The 22,816-nt window shown below is 37.9% G+C and overlaps 2 protein-coding genes across 3 annotated transcripts; one reads left to right on the forward strand and one right to left on the reverse strand.

The window, feature by feature from the left end:
* The first annotated feature begins 795 nt into the window (after nt 1-795).
* On the forward strand, nt 796-15,122 carry LOC126831563 (gastrula zinc finger protein XlCGF26.1). Of its 2 annotated transcripts, XR_007684197.2 has the most exons (7): nt 796-1,091; nt 4,944-5,097; nt 5,870-5,991; nt 6,284-6,431; nt 7,805-7,928; nt 8,412-12,708; nt 12,772-15,122. XR_007684197.2 is itself a non-coding variant. In XM_050562133.2 (6 exons), the coding sequence occupies exons 2-6, from the start codon at nt 4,979-4,981 to the stop codon at nt 9,606-9,608; spliced, it is 1,710 nt and encodes a 569-aa protein (XP_050418090.2). In that variant the 5' UTR covers nt 796-1,091; nt 4,944-4,978; the 3' UTR covers nt 9,609-15,122. The 2 variants fall into 2 exon arrangements, 1 of the variants encoding a protein (XP_050418090.2); XM_050562133.2 differs by having other exon boundaries at nt 8,412-15,122.
* Nucleotides 15,123-17,878: 2,756 nt separating this feature from the next.
* LOC130010326 (gastrula zinc finger protein XlCGF26.1-like) lies at nt 17,879-22,816 on the reverse strand. The gene has a single exon (XM_056103363.1). It carries the CDS (start codon nt 21,992-21,994, stop codon nt 20,465-20,467), a length of 1,530 nt encoding a protein of 509 aa, XP_055959338.1. The 5' UTR covers nt 21,995-22,816; the 3' UTR covers nt 17,879-20,464.

The raw sequence follows: 22,816 nt of genomic DNA on the forward strand, positions 1-22,816 counted from the left end.
GCCACGGCAAGCATAAACGCAAAGGCCCCGATATGGGTGGGAAGTTTGGCCTCAAGGTCAAAATCAAGGTCACGGCAATATTTACACCTAACGGCCAATCCACTGATCAACACCAAATAGTATTTTATTGAAAATGGTGGCTTCGCGCAAAAATTAAAGTATACGAAAATTATATTAATTTTTATGAACTGCAGTGTTAGGCAGCTGGTGCAGTGTGTCGGTTTCCGTCTAAGTGTCTTGTTATTCGAGTCGGTTTCCGTCTTAGTGTCTTGTTATTCGAGTCTAAATAGTAAACAAAGCAAATGGCGTCAAACGGATGAAGCTCTCTCTCGTTAGAAATTAAAAGGTCGGTAAAATAAAAAGTTATTGATCAATTCGGCTGAAATTTGGTGTGTGGTCATTGCTAGTCCCCCTGAACATCCTCTGAAAATTTCAAGTTCCTACGACCACGGGAACTGGTAGAGGTACGAAAGTGCAATAGCGCCGTACTAAGTAGGCCTAGTGAATGAATAAAAAAGATCAATTATATAAAGAATCAAAAGGACCCGGTAGCCTAATTTTTAGCATCTTCATACAGCTTTTAAAATGAGGGTTTATATGCCATAAGATAACATACGCCTGTTGATTTAATGACTAGGAAATTTATTTGGTACCCTTACCTAATTTCTAAATTATACGGACGATCGAATCTTCTAATGGCGAAGTGCAGTAAATGTGGTATAAGGGAGACAACTACATTTAAACTTTGAAAATGTCATTGGTTCCAAAGTTCGATTTTGTCAACAACTTTTCGTATCACGTGATACATAAATGGAGAAAATGGCGTTTTAGTTTTTGTAGATATTTTCCTGTCAAGAAACTTTAAGTTTTTGTTATTTGAATAATACTTGATATACTGTACATTATAGTCATATACAACGCACGTAAGGAGGCCTAATTTTAAATGAAGAAAAAAAAGAGTGTGTTTATTTTCATTGCCATTGGAAGGAAGCAGGTATGCACGTCAAGAGACAGTCCTGGACGAAAACGTGATGTTACTTGAACGTGTCAGGGCGGTCCATGGCCAGAAAAAAGATTCAACAGGCAGACAAGTGGGTGCAGCTTTTATAAGAACAAATATTTGAGGCTGTGGACCGAGATAAGAGATGGTGGCCTACTGTCTGAGTCTTGGTAAATTTTAAACGGATTTCTTCGATTATGAACAAACTACTTAACTTTGGTTATTATAAACTTACCTGTGTGTTTGTAATGAACTCCCGTTCGATAAAATCCATTGCACAATTAATTATCACAACGATGAAAACAAGTTCTCTCTTGAAAAATTGAAATATCACAAACTTTTCCCAGAGAAAAATACCAATATGGAAGATGGTTACGTCACTCTGCGGAAGATATCATTTCGTATTAGGGGTGACAGCATAGGAAATTCAAGTACAATTACGACAAGAATCCATGACCACTCGGACCAAAGACCACTCGGTTCAAGACCAGTCGGACCAACTGATAGACCACTCAGCCCAAACAAATAGACTACTCGGACCATACAAAAAGACCATTCGGACCCAACAGAAAGACGACTCGGACCAATAATAAAGTGTTGTTTTAATAAATTGATAATTGCGTTTGTTTTAATATGATTACTCGAACCAATAATAAAGTGTTATTTTAATAAATTGATAATTGTGTTTATTTTAATATGACTACTCGAAACAATAATAAAGTGTTATTTGAATAAATTTCTAATTGTGTGTGTTTTAATATGACTACTCGAACTAATAATAACGTGTTGTTTGAATAAATTGATAATTGTATTCCAAATCGCAAAATATCGAGAACCACACTTGTAGTCACGTTTAAAAAGGGGCATATAAACGTCCGGTCTTCGTATTATTATGTGCTGTTTATATTAACGCATCAAGGGCGGATAACTTGAAAACGTGTCTCCCCCCCCCCCCCCCCCTATATAGTAACCCAGGGGTTAGTGGGGTAGAACGGAATGAAACCACTGGGGATACCGCGAATGTGGAAAAAGTAAAATTAGGCTATCAGACAAGAACAGTATACCCGTATATGTAGAAACTGTCAAAAGTCTGGACATACTGAGTCTCATTGCAAGAGTAAATAAGAAAAATTAGATTGATATTTTTTTTGCCACCATTATTAATTAATTTTAAAACTAATCGTTGATTTATTTTCCGTACACAAAATTGAACTAAACAACTCTAAATATAAGAATTCCGTATAAGAATTATTTGCTTCTTTGTATTGTGATATAATAATAAATAAATAGCATATTGTCTAGCCTTATAATATAATTTAATTGGTCCGACTGGTCTTGTTTTGGTCCGACTGGTCTTAGTCCAAGTAGTCTTTGGTCCGAGTGGTCTGGATACCTACGACAATTGGCATTGAGTTTGAGCGTTCGCACACATAACTACCCGCATTCCTGTATTTAGTAACCGTCTTTTACATTCTAGTAAAATCTCTGCAAATTTTATAGCTTTACTTTTTGAAATATTTTGTTCTAATTATTTGATTAGCGACTCGGATGGGATTATTTACTTTTGAACACGCATGCCGCACAAACACAACTATACATTCGTTTTACGGGCTTTATCACACTTCGGTCAAAACTGTCGAATCGAGAATTAATATTCCGCTTCTTACGGGGTCATACGGGCTTAGTAGCATTATATACCATTATATATGTTACTGAAGCGGTTATTATTCGATCGAAAGAATGCGTATAAAATTAAAAATACACTCAGAGAATTCGGAGGTAAGCTTCATGATCCTTGTTAAATTATTTATAACATAAAGAAGATAGGATATATATAGTTTATACATGACTTTATTTTTACGAGTATCCGTGCAATTGTGAAGAAAATTTGATAGACTGGCGATCAATGGTTTCCATATAAATCTCCTATGTAATTGCCTTCAATTGATATTTTTCGTCGCCCAAACCCATATACGATCAAAATGATCGCGCTGTCAAACTATCTTTCAATGTTAACCAACCCCCGCAACAGGTATATTGGATTCGACCAATACGTCACGAAGACATTGTTGACATCGACTCTGTCGAAATTACAAGTAAATTTTCAAATTTTTCAAGAGAGAACTTGTTCTCATCGTTGTGATAATTAGTTGTGCAATGGATTTTATCAAACGGGAGTTCATTACAAACACACAGGTAAGTTTATAATAACCAAAGTTAAGTAGTTTGTTCATAATCGAAGAAATCCGTTTAAAATTTACGATGGTTCACACAGTAGTACGTTGACCCGGCTACTTTTGACTTCCACACGATTTCACAAGATTTCTACTACTAACCCTAACCCTAGAGTAGCCGCCGGATCAACGTACTGCGCCGAGATGGTCTACAGTAAACTTCACATAAGTCGGATCTAAATTCAATCTTGGCTCAATTAGAAATAAACTGCAAGAGCCGGATAATAACTGATTCAAAGTAGTGTCGATTAACCGGATGCCATATAAATTCTTTAATGTCAATGTCTGTACTGCATTCTGGTTTTTTTTTCTTGTGATTGTTTGTTGATAAGTAAATTATAAAATGAAAACATTTTGAACTATAAAAACGAAACGAAATAGGATCTGTGTTTTAACCAGATTGTAGTTCTTTCTAGCAGGTGCAGATGTGAATCACATCACATAGTATTTCAATAAGCAAATCTGTCCATTGTTTTCTTCAAAACCATGATTGATTATTGTTATATTATTTATTACATCTCCGTCACATCCATCTACAATTAAGCATATATTATAATCCTAGCTGACACAAGTACAAATCATCTCTTTTAAATCAAAGCGTTAAAAGCTGGCATTTCCCGACATTTTAAAACGGAATAGGTTTGAAAAAGGAAATGAAGTGAAATGGGGTTTATTTAACGTCATGATTGGGGCTAAATATGTGCTGTGCGTTTACAACAGCCAAGCCAATCAAGATACGGACATAAAACATTTAAGGGTCGTGTATGAAATGGCACCATGAATGGTCTATTCTTACTCACAATATTTGCAGATAAACGAAAGTTGTGTACCGGTAACTACATTGGGTCGGGTGTGTTTAATTTGTCCTATAAAATAAAAATTAACTTATTTTCAAGATGTTACATGCATTAATAAAGAAAGTAAGTTTGCCAGGTGAAACTAAAGGCATCCAGTCGTAGCTAAAAACAAATACAAGTATATCTCAACGTTTTTAGCTACATTCTCGTAGCTATGAACCACCCTACCCCTGTTATATAAAAGTGTTTGTCAGCCCTAAAATTAACCACAGAAGCAGGTCTAAAATAATTTATCTTATTTAATGATAGAAAAGGCCAGGTAAAATAGGGCCTAGTTTCTATGTCTACCGTCGATTAGCCTTAAAATTAACCATAGAGAAATCGGCTAAATGGAAAATTAGACATTTTGGATTAGTTCTAGACAACATTTTTCTATTTTCGTCTTTTCGATGAAGGGAAAGAGATATGGAAATCTCAAGACAAGATTTGACAAGAGCCTGGTTTCTCACTCTCTCCTGTAGTCAGACGTGGATCTAGGGGGGTCGCACCCGGCGCACGCCCTCCCCTCCCTATTTTTTGCGGTGGCAAACAGTTTTTTACCCCATATATATTCTCGCCCGAAAGGAATTAGCAGTCAGCTTAGGTTGGAAATCATAATTTACTCCGAAACGAGTCGGTTGGTGGTGACTTGGTTGATTTCCCGTCAGTTCACCCACCGAGGGCCGTGCTTCGCGCTCCAAAGTGGGGGCAGCACCCCCCCCCCCTTTCTGAAAATCCTGGATCCGTCCCTGGTAGTGTCCGACAGGCCTAAAATGAACCATATACAAAACAACTATACAAGTCATGTACATGTAGGGAAGGAAACAATTCGACATTTCGGACTAATACTAGACAATTGTTTTTCTATTTTAGATTGATGATGATCATGTAATTACAGACCACAACCGATGGACAGAGAATCTTGTGATGATCGTAAGAAAAGTAAACATGACGTTGTTTCACTCAGTAAATTTACAACCCAGATAACTCAATATGTAGCAAACCTTTTTGATAAAGCTAAATACAGGTAAGAACTATTTGATAAAGCTTAATACAGGTAAGAACTATTTGATAAAGCTTAATGCAGGTAAGGACTATTTGATAAAAAAAAAGGCTAGAATGTGCCATCATGGCATTAAGTTTAAGAAATCAGGCTGAATTGATGCACTCTCCCCGCCCAAAAACAAAACAGCATACATTGTTGTATTTAATATGGTACAATAACTACCCAACAAAAACAGAACAACATAGTTAATCAAAGTAGGTGAAAAATCAAAATAGGAGTAAGCCATGGTACCACTGCCTGGGCAAAATTTCCCTCATGCTCACTTCATGGTGTAAGCTCATCTTCATGGTGTAAGCTCATCTTCATGGTGTAAGCTCATCTTCATTAGCCCGGTTGGTGTAGAAAAGTAGAATGTTACATCTCATTTAACTTCATTCACAGATTATTTTCATCTTGTTAGTTTTGTCAATAGTGCTGGCATGATTATTGAATCGATGTATCGCAATACACTTTCTTGTGATAGCGTATACTATTAAATCGTGATATGCTGAATCAATGATTCACGATTGTTTTTTATGTTTTTTATTTATTGCTTTAGTAAGGTTAAAACCTGTCACTCTTAATTATCCACGTCACATATTATCCATAGGTACACAAACACCTTTAAACAGTTTTATGTTTACGACATCAGCAGTACTAAAAATATCAATTATTGATTTATCGTGTTGTTTTATTGGTAAATATTGACCTAGTTATGTCTTTAGTGTCAAGGTATGTTTTATATATATTTTAGTGATATCCAGATTATTCTAAGAGACGGTCATCAGATAAATGGTCATAAATTAGTTTTATCGGCTCAGGGTGATAATTGGGGTGTGGCTGATCTTCATCTAGTTGATGAGTTAGATTTAACAGGTATTAATTACTGGTAGTGTTATATATTAAATATATAACAGGTATTATTACCACCTGTATAATATAATTGATGAGGTAAATTATTTACCAATAAATAAACCAGAACCATTTTCCTATACCACTGGAAAACCACGCCATAAAATCACAATTAACGTTCTCAAGCCAATACAGGGATGCAACATGGGATCCCCAGGTTAGCGATCAAAGTCTTACTCTAGAATGTCAGACTGTTAATTTCACACAAATTAACTTCTAGTGTTAAAACCTTGTCATTCATTGTTTTATATTCCAGATTTAGAATATGAAGTTGGTTATACGATGATAAAATGGCTTTATACCGATGAAGTTGATAAAAGTTTAAATATTGAAGACCAGGAAAGATTTACCATAGAATTGATGAAACAGGCATCCAGATTTAAACTCCATGATTTATATAAAAGGTAATCAGAATCATATGATTAAAACACAGATCATATTTCATTTCGTTTTTTATAGTTCAAAATTTAGTTTCACTTGTCTTTACTACACTAGAATCTGGAAGAGTTATTATGTAACCCTGTTCTGGATTAGCCTATGAAACGGTCTGTTATGGCGAGTTTTTGGCCTTTTGATGCACGAAATTGTGGGTAAACCACTAGAAACGTCAATGCTGATTGATTAATCAATGTCTGACGTCATAGGGTCAAAAGCCGCTCGTTTGACCCCTGACGTGAACTCCCACTATTACTTGTCAGAACTTCATCATGTAGTGTAGGCCATCAAAAGTATAAAAAACGAAACGAAATATAGATCTGTATTTTAATCAGATTGGTAATCGGGATCATATCAATTTCTCTCAAAAAATGAAATGAAATGAAATGAGATGGGTTTTAACGTCCTACTGTCCTGCTCCTATGCTGGGATAATGAAGACGGGCATACGCAATACAGTGTGCTATGAGGGAAATTTTGCCCGCGCAGCGACACTACGGCCTACTCTTATATCGAATTCCAACTGCCAAGGGATCTTTTACGTGCATTCCAATATATACACGGGACCTCGGTTTTTCGTATCATCCGAAGGACTAGATAGCTGTCCTTGTCAGACCCTCCGTCCTGCACAATTTCTCTCAAATTTTGCAAGTAACAACATCGAAATTTTACTTTAGTGAAAATAGACTCTGTTTCCCAGAATGATGTGTTATGATGTGTTTCCAGCGTGGTTTCCCCTTGTCAGTAGTGCAGGACATAGGGCCTGACAAGGACAGCTGTCTAGTCATTTGAATGGGACGGAAAACTGAGGTCCCGTCTACACATTAGAGTGCACTTAAAAGATCCCGATATAAGAGTGGTAATTTGCATATTTGTGTAAAAAATATGTATTTTTGATCAAAGTTTGAACATGAACGAGTTATTTTTAGCTATTTTAGACACCAGGGTTAAGTCTGACCTTAAGCCCTGAAAAAATTAAGGTTTGATTCTTGACAGGTCTAGAAGCAGAGTTCACACCTACCAAGGTAACACATGTAGGGCTGATAAGGAAAGTTTGTGTAGTCATTCAGAAGAGACACAATTTCAAGGTCCCTTTCGTTTCAATTCTGTTCTATTCCCCAGTTGGTAAAAATCAATACCCAGTAGTTGGCTTGTGGCTACGATGAAAAGGTTCAGTAACAGTATGTCAACAGAAAAATATTGATTCTGCCTTCAATTACATATTTAATCTCGAACAAGAAGATTAAACAATTTAAATTTTAGGAAGAAAGGCCCTAATACCACTTTTCGTTTATTTCGGAAGGTTCGCTCAGCTAATGTTTGTCTTGCTATTTTATTTATAGATGTGAAGAAGATTTAATTAGTTGTTTAACCAGTGAAAACAGTCAGACATTTTATCAGCTGGCAGCAGAATTATCAGCTCAAAAATTAAAATATTCGTGTTTACAGATTTTGTCTTCTACGAAGGTGAGTTCGTTAAGAATTTTTGCTGTGGTGGATTAGTGAGTAAGATGTTGGCTCGTTGACCTGGAGCTCCCTTGTTTGATCCCGGTGTTGACCGAGAACATTCATCAGGATTTTTTTGGCATGGTTCCCCCTTGTCAGTGGTGCAGGACAGAGGGCCTGCCAAGGGATAATGCATAGTCGTTCGGATGGGATGAAAAACAGGTCCTGTGCACACATTGATGTGCACATAAAAGAACCCTTGGCAGTTGGAATATAAATATAAAAATAGGTCATAGCGCTGCTGTCTGGGTAAAATTTCCCTCATAGCAGACTGTGTGACGAAAAGTACCAAAATAACCCGATGAAAGGGTTGAATTGGAGAGTGGGCAATTGATTTCATCAAATTGTTGTAGAAAATATTAAAAACGTGTTAGTGAAATATTAAACCTAGTTTTCATCCCTATATTCAGTTTCGAGATATTTTTCATTTGAATATTTTTTCAGGAAGATGAGAATGAAAGGGAAGAAATTACTCCAGTCAAGATGGTGGCCACACAGTTGGACGATTCACCTGAAACCGGAACGTATACTGAGAAGCAGAAACACTTTTCTTGTAATATTTGCCTTAAATCATTTGGATATCAGCGACTCCTTAAATTACACGTCAAGAGACATTCTGCAGTGAAACCATTCCGATGTGAATTATGCCCTGAAACGTTTCTGTTCTCCAGTCATTTAACGGAACATGTGTTAATGCATAAAGGAGAAGCGTCATGCGAATGTTCAATATGTAAACGGATATTTTACTGTAAGGAGAGGCTCCGTTCTCATTTCCGGATGCACCGACAGTGTAAAAAATGTCTTCAAACATTCACAACAGAGACTAAACTCAGAGAACATCGAGAAAATTGTGTCGTCGAAACCAAGGAGCAATCGTTGTTCGAATGTTTCATTTGTAACAAAAGTTTTGAAAGCAAAGTTCGATTAAGTTCACATTCACGCTCACACAAACCCAGAACCATTCCGTGTGACGTATGTCCCAAATCATTCTCATCTAAGCGGAATCTGAAGATGCATCGTATGAGACACTCGGCCAGTGCGTTAACAAAAGTGAAATGCGACATTTGTGGGTTACTAGTGCGCCCGTTAAAAATGAAACGACATTTAGAAGCTCACGATCGTGGCGAGGCTTTGACCTGTTTATACTGTAAAAAATGTTTTGTTGATGGTAAAACACGCGAGAAACATGAAATGACTCACATTAATTCACAAATAGAGGAAAAACGCTACAAGTGCGAGTTATGTAACCGAATGTTCGCTACAATCAGCAATGTCACGAGGCATAAAAAAATCCACACAGGTGAAAAGTCGTTTCTGTGTAACATTTGTGGAGAGGGATTCGGTCAGTACAGTCAACTCCAGGTCCACAACAGAATTCATACGGGGGAACGACCCTTCGCGTGTAAGATTTGTTATAAAACTTTCACCTCGAACTACGTTCTACAGAATCATTATCGCATCCATTCCAATGACCGTCCTCACACCTGTGATGTGTGCGGATTATCTTTTAAATCTCCGTTTAATTTTAAACGGCATTCGCAGAAACACACAAATCCTCGACCCTATAAATGTTCTGTTTGTGGTAAAGATTATACTAAAAAATATATTCTGAAAAATCATAGTTGTCGACCTAAACATTGATTGATCGATCGACTGATTGATTGATGTCCAAAAAGTCATCTCAGTAAGATCAGTCCAGGATTGACCATTAAGTAGAATAAGAACATGTTAAGGGTCCCTACAGAGTTTTTTCCAGTGCCAGATTTAACATGGATTATAGTTCAAATGTTGTATTTGAACAAGGGTTCACAATAAATGAAAAAAAATTACTTATATATATATATATGGAAGGTACCATAAGTTTTTTAGTGCTCAGGGTCGCTAATGGTCTCAATCCAGCCCTAAGCAGGATGTGTTAAACCCTATATTGTAGCATTTTACAAAAACATTCACAGAGCTGTGGACTAGATATTTGGTAAAATGATGAGTTGACAGTGATATCTTAAAACCAGTAAATTTTAGATTTTCCATGATGTGACTTGAGAGTCACACTGGCTCGCTAGCCCAGAGGTCGTGTGAGCACTCGCGGTGTTTGCCGAGAAAGTTGATCAGGATTTGTCGTCGTTTCCCTTTTTCAGTGGTGGTGCAGGACGGAGGACTTAATATTGGTTGAAACTATCAAATAAAAAAAGAACGGTTGATAAATATTATGACAAGATATTCTGTCAGTCCTAACACCACACTCTCTATTTAAAAGATTAATCATCTTCTTTATCACTGGATCCGAATAACAAAATCTAATCACACACAGGTCTTGAATATGTTTTTCACTCTCCTTCCAACGCTGGAGCACTTGGGTACTTACCTACATATACATCGATTTCAACTCCCAAACGATTCCATCTTCACTTGTTTAATTCTACTGACATGTCCTTTGGTCCATATTCTGATTGCTGTGAAGTGTATTTGTAGCCTATACTTCTTAGATTTTGATGTCTTTCGTGCAAGTATCATAACATAGGATTATGTTGCTGTCACAATCTGTATAGAAATCAGATTTCGAACTTTGAAGTCTGCCAATATTTCACCCCTTCCCCGTGCCTAAAAAATATATATGAAAATATTTAGCACTCAATTAAACATTTTGGGTTTTAATTTGCTGTTTAATACACGTTGACTTTCCTCTGTTAAAAAAATACCCCGTCGGGATCTGAAACCCTCCATTGGGAGTGTAGCTTTAGATTCCTGTACATTTCTTGATTCTTTTACCATGTCTCCTGATTTCTATAACCTGTGTCTTGAATTCTATATATCCTGTGTCCTTTATTCTATATACTCTAGGATCTGTGTCCTGAATTCTATAAACCCTGTGTCCTGAATTCTATAAACCATGTATGTATCTTTTCCACATCAAAAAAATATATATTAGCCAATACGTACGACTCAACCAAATTGTAATTGATCTATATTTGGTTCAGGTGGTATTAAAGAAATAGTATTTTGTGTTATTGGTTGAAATCTTTCATTTGTTGATCTATTAGTTTTCCTTTCTGATGAATGTAGATGCGTCTTCTCTGTTACAAATATTATGATATATCAAACTCGTCATATATTCATGGTGTTTGCAACAGTATCTACAATATCTCTTATTGTCTATATTCAATGAATTTGAAAAAATGTTTTCAGGCATACATCGATTCTTCCTGTGTTTGTGTGACGACATTCCCTTTAAGTGTTTCTATGTAAGATCAGAACTCCTATAAATTGGCATAAAATTAAAATTGTTTAATGTTAGTTCATGTTCAGCTAAGTCAAGTAGTCTCATTTTAACATGAGTATCACTTTTCCCCTGCACTATTCTGTCACATAATAAAGAGGTTTCCAAATCCTCTCTGCTTCCCACTAGCTGTCCTTCAATCACAGGTCTGTCTCCATCTCTAGGTCTTGCTCTCGCAGCAGACTTAAACTCAGAAGGGTTGTAGAGTTTAATGCCACCTGATCCTTATAATAAAAGATTTACCTTCCACTTACAGTTAACCAAACTGTTTTCTAAATCTTTTGCGATTATGTTTACTTCAAAAGTTTGTTTCCATGCCTTCCAGGGTTATCTGTTTCTATTGGTTTAAACCGAGGAAGAACTTCCATTTTGATGGAGCAAGAAAACTAAATGCTCTTGCCCCCCCCGCAAATGTTGTGATACTCCACATCTTTGTTTCAAAAATGTCCCTCTAATTTGCTTGGAAAATGCAATTTGAGGGTCATTTTGACACAATTTGGCATAAAGAACAGTATATTATCAAATACAGATATAAATTATAAGTTAAAATAATGGTAGATTTGGGTGAATCGTGTTAGCCCGGCTGTTGTGCAGCAATTCTATTGGTTAACATTTGATTCAGTGGGGTAGTGTGTCTATGTGTGTCTATTGTAGGTGGGTACTTTAAAGTTGGGTCTAAATCCACCAAGTAAATCAATGCAGATGTGTCCAGTCCATCATGGTCTGTAGTTTCCACTCTCTGTTTAATTCTAGCTGAAGCGAGCTCGGTTTGTAGGTCAACATTCCTGGCCTTTAGCTTTGTCATGTCTTTATCTTGCTCGAGTTGTTCGGTTTTCAACTTCATCTCAGCTGATTGATGTATCCTCTGTTTTAACTAGCTGTACACTGCCATTCTTACCTCATGTATCTTATCTCGTCGATCGTTTGGTAGGGTTGGAGAAAGTTCATAGGGATTTCCCGACATGGTTTCCCCTTGTCAGTGGTGCAGGATGGAGGGCCTGACAAGGACAGCTGTTTTAATTACAAGCTGGGATCTATGGTTGCTCAGTGACTAGAGAGAGAGAGAGAGATGGGGTTTAATGTCCACTCGACATACACTAGGTCATTTCGGGACTAACACATGGTTCAATTTTATTTCAATAATTTGCTTGCGCGTAGGGGTCTTTAGCAGTGGGAGGAAACCGGGGGACCCAGAGAAAACCCACGCAGTTGGACAGGCAACCCTACTCCTTGTCACGTACAAGCAGGGAATCAAAACCCCGCCAGTTGACTCAATGACAGACCGTATCATACAGCGCACGCGTGCTAACCATTCAGCCATCCACACACACACACACACACCCCCCCCCCCCCCCGCTCAGTGACTAAGGCGCTGGCTCGCTAGCCTGGAGGTCGCTGGTTCGCTCCTGGTGTTGGCCGAGAAAGTTCATCCCGATTTTCTGACATGGATCCCCCTTGTCCGTGGTTCAGGACGGAGGGCCTGACAAGGACAGCTGTCTAGTCACTCAGATGCGATGAAAAACCAAGGTTCCGTGTAGACAATGGCATGCACGTAATAAAAGATCCCTTAGCAGTAGGCCACAGTGCCGCTGCCTGGGCAAAATTTCTCTCATAGCACACTGTATGGTCTATGCTGGTCTTCATTAGCCTAGTATAGGAGCGGAACAGTGGGACGTTTAACCCCATTTCATTTCATTCTGGTAGTGTTGGAAATTCTGATTGTTCTGTTTTTGATTTCTCCTTTCTCTAAAGGGACAGCATCTGTTGTACTGTTTGGTCAGTTTCTGGTAAGTTTCTGGTACTATTTCATCACCACCAAGGATTAATGATTCAATCCTTAGAAAGTATCGGAAACTTCTGTTGTGGATGTATTTATCTCAACTGCAGTCTTAGCCAGATCGTTGGAAAAAAAGAGTTCTCCATATTTTCTTGTCTGTCTCTCATGAATTGGGATTTACTTTAGATGGATGAACTAAACGCAACTCTGAGACCTCCTACCTCTCCTTGTCATTTTGTGGGTCTATTCTTTTCAATGATAATATTCTATAATATCTGCCTGAGTCTGTCTGTTTCTGTAGTTGTCAGTCCTTGTACATGTATTTGAACAGGCATCAACTTCTGTCATAGTCACAATTTCAGAGTGTAAATCTGTTCTGTTCTTGTCCGTAAATCTAGAACCATTCATCTTATTTTGGTCTTGCCAGTTTCAGTAACTGACCCTTTTGAATTTAATCCAAAGTCATTTCTTCACTAAAAAAAAAAATGTATCCTTACACTGAAAAAAAAAACTTGTGTTTAAACAACACAAACTTGTGTTATTTTCAACACAAGTTAGGTGTCTCTATTTAACAACACAAACTGTCAGTGGTGTAGTCGCACAGTTGGGAGGACAAACCAAGGTCTCATATACACTTTAAAGAACCCTTGACATGTTTAATAAAAGAGTAAGTTGTAGCAAGGCTGCCAGGTCACAATTATCTTAATAACATAAAAAAGTAGGATGTTAAACCCTATTTCATTTTATAAGCAAGGAAAAGTCACTTTAATGTACCTCAGGTTTTTTTTTTGTAATTCTGTGTATCTACCTACATTTGGTTTCTAGATATTGCCTATTTAATACTTTATGATTTACGACCAAATTCTAAGTGATTTATAGGTCACTTTACAATCTATATTTTACACAAATTTCTGGAGAGAATTAAAATATAGTTGTGTTTAGGAAGGATATTTAACATTAAAAACAAAAAAAATATTTAAATAACCCGTCAAATGCAACAGATAACTTATTAGCTTTTACAGTCACTGCATTCTTTTTTAGAATTATAAAGTAATTTGATGTCTTTATGTTCAAAAGGTATATGGTTGGCACTCTCGAACTTAATCCAAAATGATTTCTTCAATAAAAAAAAATGTTAAATACAAGATAGTGTTTTTTTTAAGAACATTTCATTCTCAAAGACACCATAGCCTGTATTTCTCACAGACACCATAGCCTGTATTCTTCACAGACACCATTGCCTGTATTTCTCACAGACACTGTAGTCTACCAATATCCCCCCGTCCCTTCTCCCGTGCCTAAAAAATATATAAGCCAATATTTAGCACTCAATTAAATGTTTTGGGTCTTACCGTGTTATACAGGTTAATCTTCCTCTGTTAAAAATATCCCGTCAGGATCTGAATCTCTCTATAGGGAGCGTAGCTTTAGACTCGGTTAAAAATATCCCGTCAGGATCTGAATCTCTCTATAGGGAGCGTAGCTTTAGACTCGGTTAAAAATATCCCGTCAGGATCTGAATCTCTCTATAGGGAGCGTAGCTTTAGACTCGGTTAAAAATATCCCGTCAGGATCTGAATCTCTCTATAGGGAGCGTAGCTTTAGACTCCTGTACATCTCTTGATTCTTTTACCATGTCTCCTGATTTCTATAACCTGTGTCCTGATTTCTGTAATCTGTCTCCTGAATTCTATATACCCTGTGTCTTGATTTCTAAACCCTGTGTCCCAAATTCTATACCCTGTGTCCTGAATTCTGAACCCTGTGTCCCAAATTCTATACCCTGTGTCCTAAATTCAATACCCTGTGTCCTGAATTCTATATACCCTGTGTCCTGAATTCTGTATACCCTGTGTCCTGATTTCTAAACCCTGTGTCCTGAATTCTATATACCCTGTGTCCTGAATTCTATATACCCTGTGTCCTGATTTCTTCTCCCTAATTATGTGTTGATAAAAGAACATCAATAGTATGACTGTCTTAAGGAGACTTTAAAACCCATTCCATTGAAATGGGCGTTAAATCTCGTTTCTCGTTCATTCTATTGTAAGAATATACATGTGTACCGTAACTGTATTATAAAATAAACAATATATCTGAATTGTGTGTTGTTGTTTTTTTAAGATTAACTCCTTAATGTGATAAAATAAAAAATAAAAGAGGCTCTTGTCTTATCCACCCCTCGAGTCTGTCTTCGTGAAATGGTACATCACAGCCCCCCCCCCCCTTTTTTTAAATATAACTGTATCTGGTAGGTTGGTACACTATACTGTCATTAAAACTGGACCCAACTCCTATAGTGTTGTTTAAAACTGGACCCGACTCCTATACTGTTGTTACAATACTGAACCCAACTACTAGACCCGACTCCTATACTGTTGTCAGAATACTGAACCCAACTACTAGACCCGACTCCTATACTGTTGTCAGAATACTGAACCCAACTACTAGACCCGACTCCTATACTGTTGTCAGAATACTGAACCCAACTACTAGACCCGACTCCTATACTGTTGTCAGAATACTGAACCCAACTACTAGACCCGACTCCTATACTGTTGTCAGAATACTGAACCCAACTACTAGACCCGACTCCTATACTGTTGTCAGAATACTGAACCCAACTACTAGACCCGACTCCTATACTGTTGTCAGAATACTGAACCCAACTACTGTACACAGCCACCAGTAATGTGGAAAATATTTTTAAAAAAATAACATCAAGCTATGTCTGTTATGTCCATTTTCGTAAGAGAGAATATCAAATAACTGGTCTGATTCCGATTTCTAATTCAGGAGCAAATAACTTGTCTGAAACTGATTTTGTTTCAGTAGATATAATAATACCAAGGTGAGAAACGAATTAGATTAAAATAATTGGGATCAAAGTTCGAAATTCTGTCAACCAGTGGCAATAGGCTACTCACTAATCATTGAGTCTATGATGACGTTTTAAAATTGGCCACGTGACTGTCCCAAAATTCTTAATTCTTTAGTTCATGTATTATTGACTTACCAGGTCACTGGTGACTTGAAAAATATTAAGCCCTGTTTACACTTGGCCGCGATAAGCATGCCGTTCTCGGCACGGTACCAGACCACGATAAATTTTAAGAAATTGACCCGTTTACATTACTCTAAAGTAACTGGTCTCGGAACCGTGCCAGGCATGCCAAATGTGAAACTCTTCACAGAAAGTTAATTTCAGTTCATATGCAAATTACCCAGATGAAAACAATTATGGCGGTTGATTTAGTTTGGGCAGCAATTTTGACAGAACTGATGTCAGAACTGTCAAAGTTTGTGTGAAAAAGGTCAAGGTTCATTTGGTGCATGTGCAGTAATCAGTACTGAGAACCCTTGGCGGTAAAATTTTGATGTAGGAGAACGCTGTACAGGCAAAATTTACCTCATAGTAAAATGTATACCATATCATACAGGTCTTTATTAACTGTGGGACATTTTATAACGCCATTTCATTTCATTAACTATATAGAGAAGGAGAAATAGGGTTTAACGTCCACTCGACACAAACTAGGTCATTTCGGGACTAACACATGGTTCAATTTTATTTCAATCATTCGCTTGCGTGTAGGGGTCTTTAGCAGTGAGAGGAAACTGGAGGACCCGGAGAAAACCCACGAGGTTGGACAGGCAACACTCCTTGTCACGTACAACCGAGGAATCGAAACCCCACCAGTTGACTCAATGACAGACCGTATGATACAGCGCGCGTGTGCTAACCATTCGGCTATCCACCCCCCCCATTAACTATATAACCAATTTTGTTTTCCAATGTCAACGCAGTACAGCATAGACAGCTTGTCAGGAGTGAGAGAAATGGGGTTTAACTCCACTTGACACAAACTAGGTCACTTCTGGACTAACACATGGTTCAATTTTTATTTCAATAATTTGCTTGCACGCAAGGGGTCTTTAGCAGTGGGATGAAACCGGAGGGTCCGGAAAGACCCACAAGGTTAAACAGGCGACCCTACTTCTTGTCACGTACAACTGGAGAATTGAAACAATGATACAGCGCGCACAAATAACCAGGTTGTCGGGTAATGAAACATGCCTACTGTACCTTGTATTATGAGATTGTCTCATCACTATTGGATCAACCCGGGGAGCCATGGTGGGTAAGTTACCGGCTCTCTAGTCTGGAGGTTGCGTGTTCAATCCCAGTGTTGGTCGAGAAAGTTCATCAGGATTTTCTGGCGTGGTTTCCCCTTGTCAGTGGTGAAGGAAGGAGGAGACTGACAAGGACAGCTGTCTAGTAATTTGAAAGGTACAAAAAAACGAGGTCCTGTGTATTCATTGGCATGCCCGTAAAAGATCCCTTGGCAGTTGGAATTGGACATAAGACTAAGAGTAGACCATACATGTAGTGCCACTGTCCAGGTAAACTTGCCTTCATAGCACACTCTATGGCGTATGCCCGTCTGCTAATAATCCTGTTAGAGAAGAACAGTAGGACGTTAAACCCCATTTTATTTCATTTCATTAGATCAACATAATTCAAAACAATTTATTTTCACATAACTATTTTCAGAAGGCAGGATGATATACCAAATATTATTTTCTTGCATGATCCCCTCTGGTCAGTGGTCCCATGTACACATTGGCGTGCATGTAAAAGATCCCTTAGCAGTCAGAATTCAATAGAAGAGTAGACTGTAGTTCAAAATTTCTCTCATAGCACACTGTATGGCATTTGCCCCATGTTAAACCCCACTTCACTTCACTACCAAGTACATTAACTAAATACTACCAAATACTTCGGCTAGTAGGATGTTAAACCCCCACTTCACTTCACTACCAAGTACATTAACTAAATACTACCAAATACCGGTACTTCATTATTTATTTTATTGAAATAAACTAACAGATTAGTTGAATTATACAAAAACAGATTAGTTGAATTATACAAAAACAAGTTGAGTTAAGAAATATAAAATACATTCATGCACAAAAAATATATTCTGACTCTGTACTAGTACATTAATTACATTTACATGTAAAATACAGATGTAACGTCATCCTTTGATGTTGGCGTACCATTATTTCAAATAATCGTACAAGCAACTTGCCAATCGTACATTAAATGAAATGAAATGGGGTTTAACGTCCTACTCCTATACTGGGCTAATGAAGACGGGCATACGTCATACAGTGTTCTATGAGGGAAATTTTGCCCGGGCAGCGGCACTATCGCCTACTCTTATATCGATTTCCAACTGCCAAGGGATATTTTGCGTGCATTCCAATGTATACACGGGACCTTGGTTTTTTGTCTCATCTGAAGGACTAGACAGCTGTCCTTGTCAGGCCCTCCGTCCTGCATCACTGACAAGGGGGAACCACGCCGGAAAATCTGGATGAACTTTCTCAACCAATGCAGGTATACACCCGACCTCCAGGCTAGCAAGCCAGCGTCTTACCCACTTAGCCACATGATCCCCTCTAACCGTCCATTATCTATACTAGATGATATATTGGACTCGTGTGACATATTTCATTGAAAAGCACGTGCGGGATAGTGTCTGTATTTTAAGTTGTTTAATGGTCTCGAGCTAAAGTCATTGCATAATATATTGAAACAACACTCGGCTAACGTCTCATGCAGTATCAATATATTACTTTAACTTAAACATGCATTATGCAAGAGCAAAATCTGCTTATTACAAGTCTTTCTTTAGGCCTGAAATGTTATCTAAATTATCAATTAGACATTAATTAACTTATCCAGACCATAATAAACTCTCGATGTCAAGGCTAGTCTTCGATGTTGGCTGGATTAGATTCCTATATGCCGCTAACGGCCATTGATAATTAAATCAGAAAAAGTGGATAATCGAGACTATGCTGTTTATATTAATGATTTTAGTAATGATGACTGAGACTATGCAAAAATTTCACCCGCTTCTTTCTCGGCTCATAGTGGATCAATTTGACTGAAATTTCCAGCAAATTACCTTTACATTATCTAGTTTTTAACTATTATAGGGCTGACCTTAAAAATATCTTTGTTTCACCAAACCCGACCCACAATCGAGGAGAAGGGTCGGTAGGTCGGGTTTTTTTCAGATCTTTTTTTTAAGAGCTAATTTGACAGCTTGATAATTTTCCGGGTGCAAACATTCGTCTTCTTTTATTGGCAAACAAATCAATGACATCGGCATCGGGATTTTTCTTGATGCACGACTCGCACACAAATTGCGACAAACTCACGTTTGAAACTCCCTCAACACGTTTTTAACGATCGTGCGGGTTGTGCCTTTATTTTTCTCGAAAACGGATATTGAAAATATCGTCGTCATGTTTAAAACGACGCCCCACAGACATAGAGGCAGAATCATTTCGTGGGAATGGACGTGCTTTCGTCTGCAACCATTTTGTTGAGAAGCGACACCTATGACGCTTTCGTCTTGATCAACCAGTTTCAATAATGAATCAAACCATAGCCATAATAAAGGGAAATAACTCTCGTGATATATTTCAGGTTGACACACAAAATAAAATAAAAAGATCGCGGAAAAGTGCAATAAAATAATTTAAGTCGGGGGTGGTTTTAGTTAGTCGGTCGCATTAGGCGAAACAAAGATATTTTTAAGGTCAGCCTAGCGATAACTGCCATCTCTTTATCTAATCTCCCATAATGTATCTTTAATGTCTCACTCTTGACCATTAAACCATACTTAATTTGGATTTTACAATTATACCAAGATCAACCCTTGTACAGATTGGTGTGAACGCAAAAGATCCCTTGACAATTGAGTAGGTGCCCTTGCATTGTTGTGCACATAACAGTACCCTCGACAGTTGAGTAGGTGCCCTTGCATTGGCATGCATGTAACAGTATCCTTGACAGTTGAGTAGGTACACCCACATTAGTAGCTCGATTTACCCAAATTCACCATCACTTCAACTCGTATAATAATATTTTTCTACTTGTACATCGACTTTTGATAATTTACCGTTCTTTGAATCTGATTAAAATACAGATCTATATTTTATTTAGTTTTTTTGGTACTTTCGATGGCCTCCACTACATGACGTCAGACATTGATCAATCAACGTTGACGTTTCTAGTTGTTTACCCACTGTTCCGTGCACCTCACACCAAAAATTTGCCGTAACAGACCATTTTATTGGCTAATTCCTCACATCATCCAGAACGCTGGTTATATAACAACTCTTCCAGATCCTAGCGTACTGAAGACAAATAAAACGAAATTTTGAACTACAGTATGATAAACGAGACAAAAAAGCCTCTGTGTTTTAATTAGATTGTATTTCTTTATGCCAATTTGCCTGTTAGGGTAAATAGTGTTCCTCTGTGTTGGCGTAAAGTACATGTAGTTAAATCCTCTGTGAACGACCGCTAACAAATTATACACTAAACGTCTACATTGTACATGTGTTTCAACGAGAACTGTTTCAGTGTGTTTTCGTGTGTTTGCGTAAAGTACTCCCCTCCGTGAACGACCGCTTACATATTTTACACTGAAAGGGTTTTTCACCGGTGTGAATGCGGATGTGATTTTGCAGGAAGAATTTCCGCGTGAAACGCTTGCCACAATATTTACAACTGAACGGCCGTTCCCCGATATGAACGGTTTGCAAATGTAGTTTCAAACTACCCTGTTGACTGAAGGAACTACTACAAACATCGCAAGAGAATGGCTTTATACCAAGATGGATTAATTTATGTCTTCCCAGGTCACCACTCTGAAAGAATTTCTTGCCGCAATCGTCACACTGAAAGTCTCGCTGGCCCGTGTGGATTTTGAGGTGCGATTTAAGACTACCTTGAGAACAGAAAAACTTTGAACAAACTTCGCATTGGTGTGGTTTGATGTCGCTGTGTGTTTGAATGTGACCTTTGAGAGCACTACTCTGAGCGAAACCCCGTCCGCAGGTTTCACAAGTAAATGGTTTACTCTTTGAATGAACGCGAAGGTGGTCGCCGAGATGACTTTTGGTACGAAACGTCTTCGGACAGATATCACATTTATGTTTCTTGATAACTCCAGCCGGGTGTGTGTGAACGTACTGATGCGATGAAAGGTGGCTACGGGAACGAAAAACTTTGTTGCACTGTTCACACGGAAACAGTCTGTCGTCGTAATGCATAGCTTGATGACTCTTTAAACTGGTTTTGCTTTTGAAGAATTTGCCGCATTCTACACAGTGAAATTTTTTTTCAACATTTTGATCGTGTACTATTAGATGTTTCTTCATATTGCCCATATCGTTAAAAGATTTCTCGCACATGTCACATTTGAACGGTTTTAGTCCTGAATGTATGCGCTTGTGACGAACCAGACTATGATTAGCGCTGAACGACTTCCCACATGTGTCACACTGAAATATCTTATCCTGCGTGTGAACATTTTTATGGGTTCTCAAGGCACTCATCGAGTTGTACGATCTCGCACACGAGTCAAAATCACACGTAAACAAAGTTCTCACTGGATCGTGGCTCTTCATGTGCGTCTTTAAAAATTTGAAAGATTTTCCACAAATTTCACATGGTTGGCGTTTAGCGGAATGTGAACGCATATGCGACTGGAGATTACCACCATCATTAAAGGCCTTGGAACAATGTGAACACTTAAAAGGTTTTTCACCCGTATGAATGCGATAATGGCGTGTTAGGCCCGTTTTTGATCCAAAAATCTTGTCGCAGATGTCACACTCATGCCGATTTCCTCGTTTTTCTGACTTGGGTGGGCAATCATTTTCCTTGTGTGGACTTGATTTTTTCTTTTTAGATGTGGTTAATTTTTTCTTTGATCTTCGTCTTCGTGTTTTATGTATTTTACCGTCCTCATTTTTAGAACTGCGACCTGTATTAGAATGTGTTTCTAGTCGTTTATTTGATGATGATTGTGGTCTTGTAGTATATGATCTTGTTCGTGTATTTGGTGAAAGTGTAGATGTGGAAACATCTTCCTCAGCGGCCATATTATTACTACTAGGTACTACCGGTATTATTTTATCATTTACTTTAGTCTTTCGGTTTTTGTCAGTCACTGAGCATTTTCACATAGATTCTCTGGCGATTCCATTGAATCACTGATTGAAAAATTCTTGATTTGTTCGGCCTTCCAATTCTGGCTTATTCCTTCAATTTATACAGCTTGCAAATCGCTTTCTCCTAAGTTAAAGAAACAGAACGCTAAAAGGCTCCCGAGGTCTAAAGAAAGTTTACGCTCTGCACGAAACCGGAAGTTGACGAACTGTTCGATACACTACGGTCATATTTTGAGTTGTTTCGTCCAGACCTGAAGGTTATCTCGTCCCAGTTCCACGCTTTTTATAGATAATGTTATTCAGTGCTGGGATTTCAGGGACGACAAAACGGGATCACCCTTTTTAAAAAAAAATGTCCGGGGCATGAAACTGGGCGAATTAGGGGTGTAGGCTGTTTCGTAACCTGGCTGTTTCGTACTTGGTTCATTCGTACCTCACTTCGTACCTCAAATTGATTCGTACCTTTTCCCATGTTGTTGAAATCAGTTGAAAAAAATTGAAAATGCCGAACCAGAATTAGAATATGCACGAGATTTGTACCTCAAATTGATTAGTTCCTTTTTCTAAATCCAAAGGCTGCGCTAAATTTATAAAAATGGCTGCCTAACGAGAATTAGAATACACACGTAATTTGTACCTCAAATTGATTCGTACCTTTTCCTATATGTTGTTGAAATGAATTGAAAGAAATTAAAATAAATCTATATGTTGTTGAAAGAAATTGAAATAATAAACGATTACCTGCCTTTCTTT

Source organism: Patella vulgata, chromosome 9, assembly GCF_932274485.2.
Source record: "Patella vulgata chromosome 9, xgPatVulg1.2, whole genome shotgun sequence".
Lineage (NCBI taxonomy): Eukaryota > Metazoa > Mollusca > Gastropoda > Patellidae > Patella > Patella vulgata.

Excerpts from the sequence above, each read along its gene's own strand:
- LOC126831563 (XM_050562133.2), top strand. The coding sequence starts at position 4,979 with ATGGACAGAGAATCTTGTGATGATCGTAAGAAAAGTAAACATGACGTT. Across the intron at positions 6,432-7,804 it reads CTCCATGATTTATATAAAAG|ATGTGAAGAAGATTTAATTA; the intron begins GTAATCAGAATC and ends TTTTATTTATAG. Across the intron at positions 7,929-8,411 it reads AGATTTTGTCTTCTACGAAG|GAAGATGAGAATGAAAGGGA; the intron begins GTGAGTTCGTTA and ends ATATTTTTTCAG.
- LOC130010326 (XM_056103363.1), bottom strand. The coding sequence starts at position 21,994 with ATGGCCGCTGAGGAAGATGTTTCCACATCTACACTTTCACCAAATACA.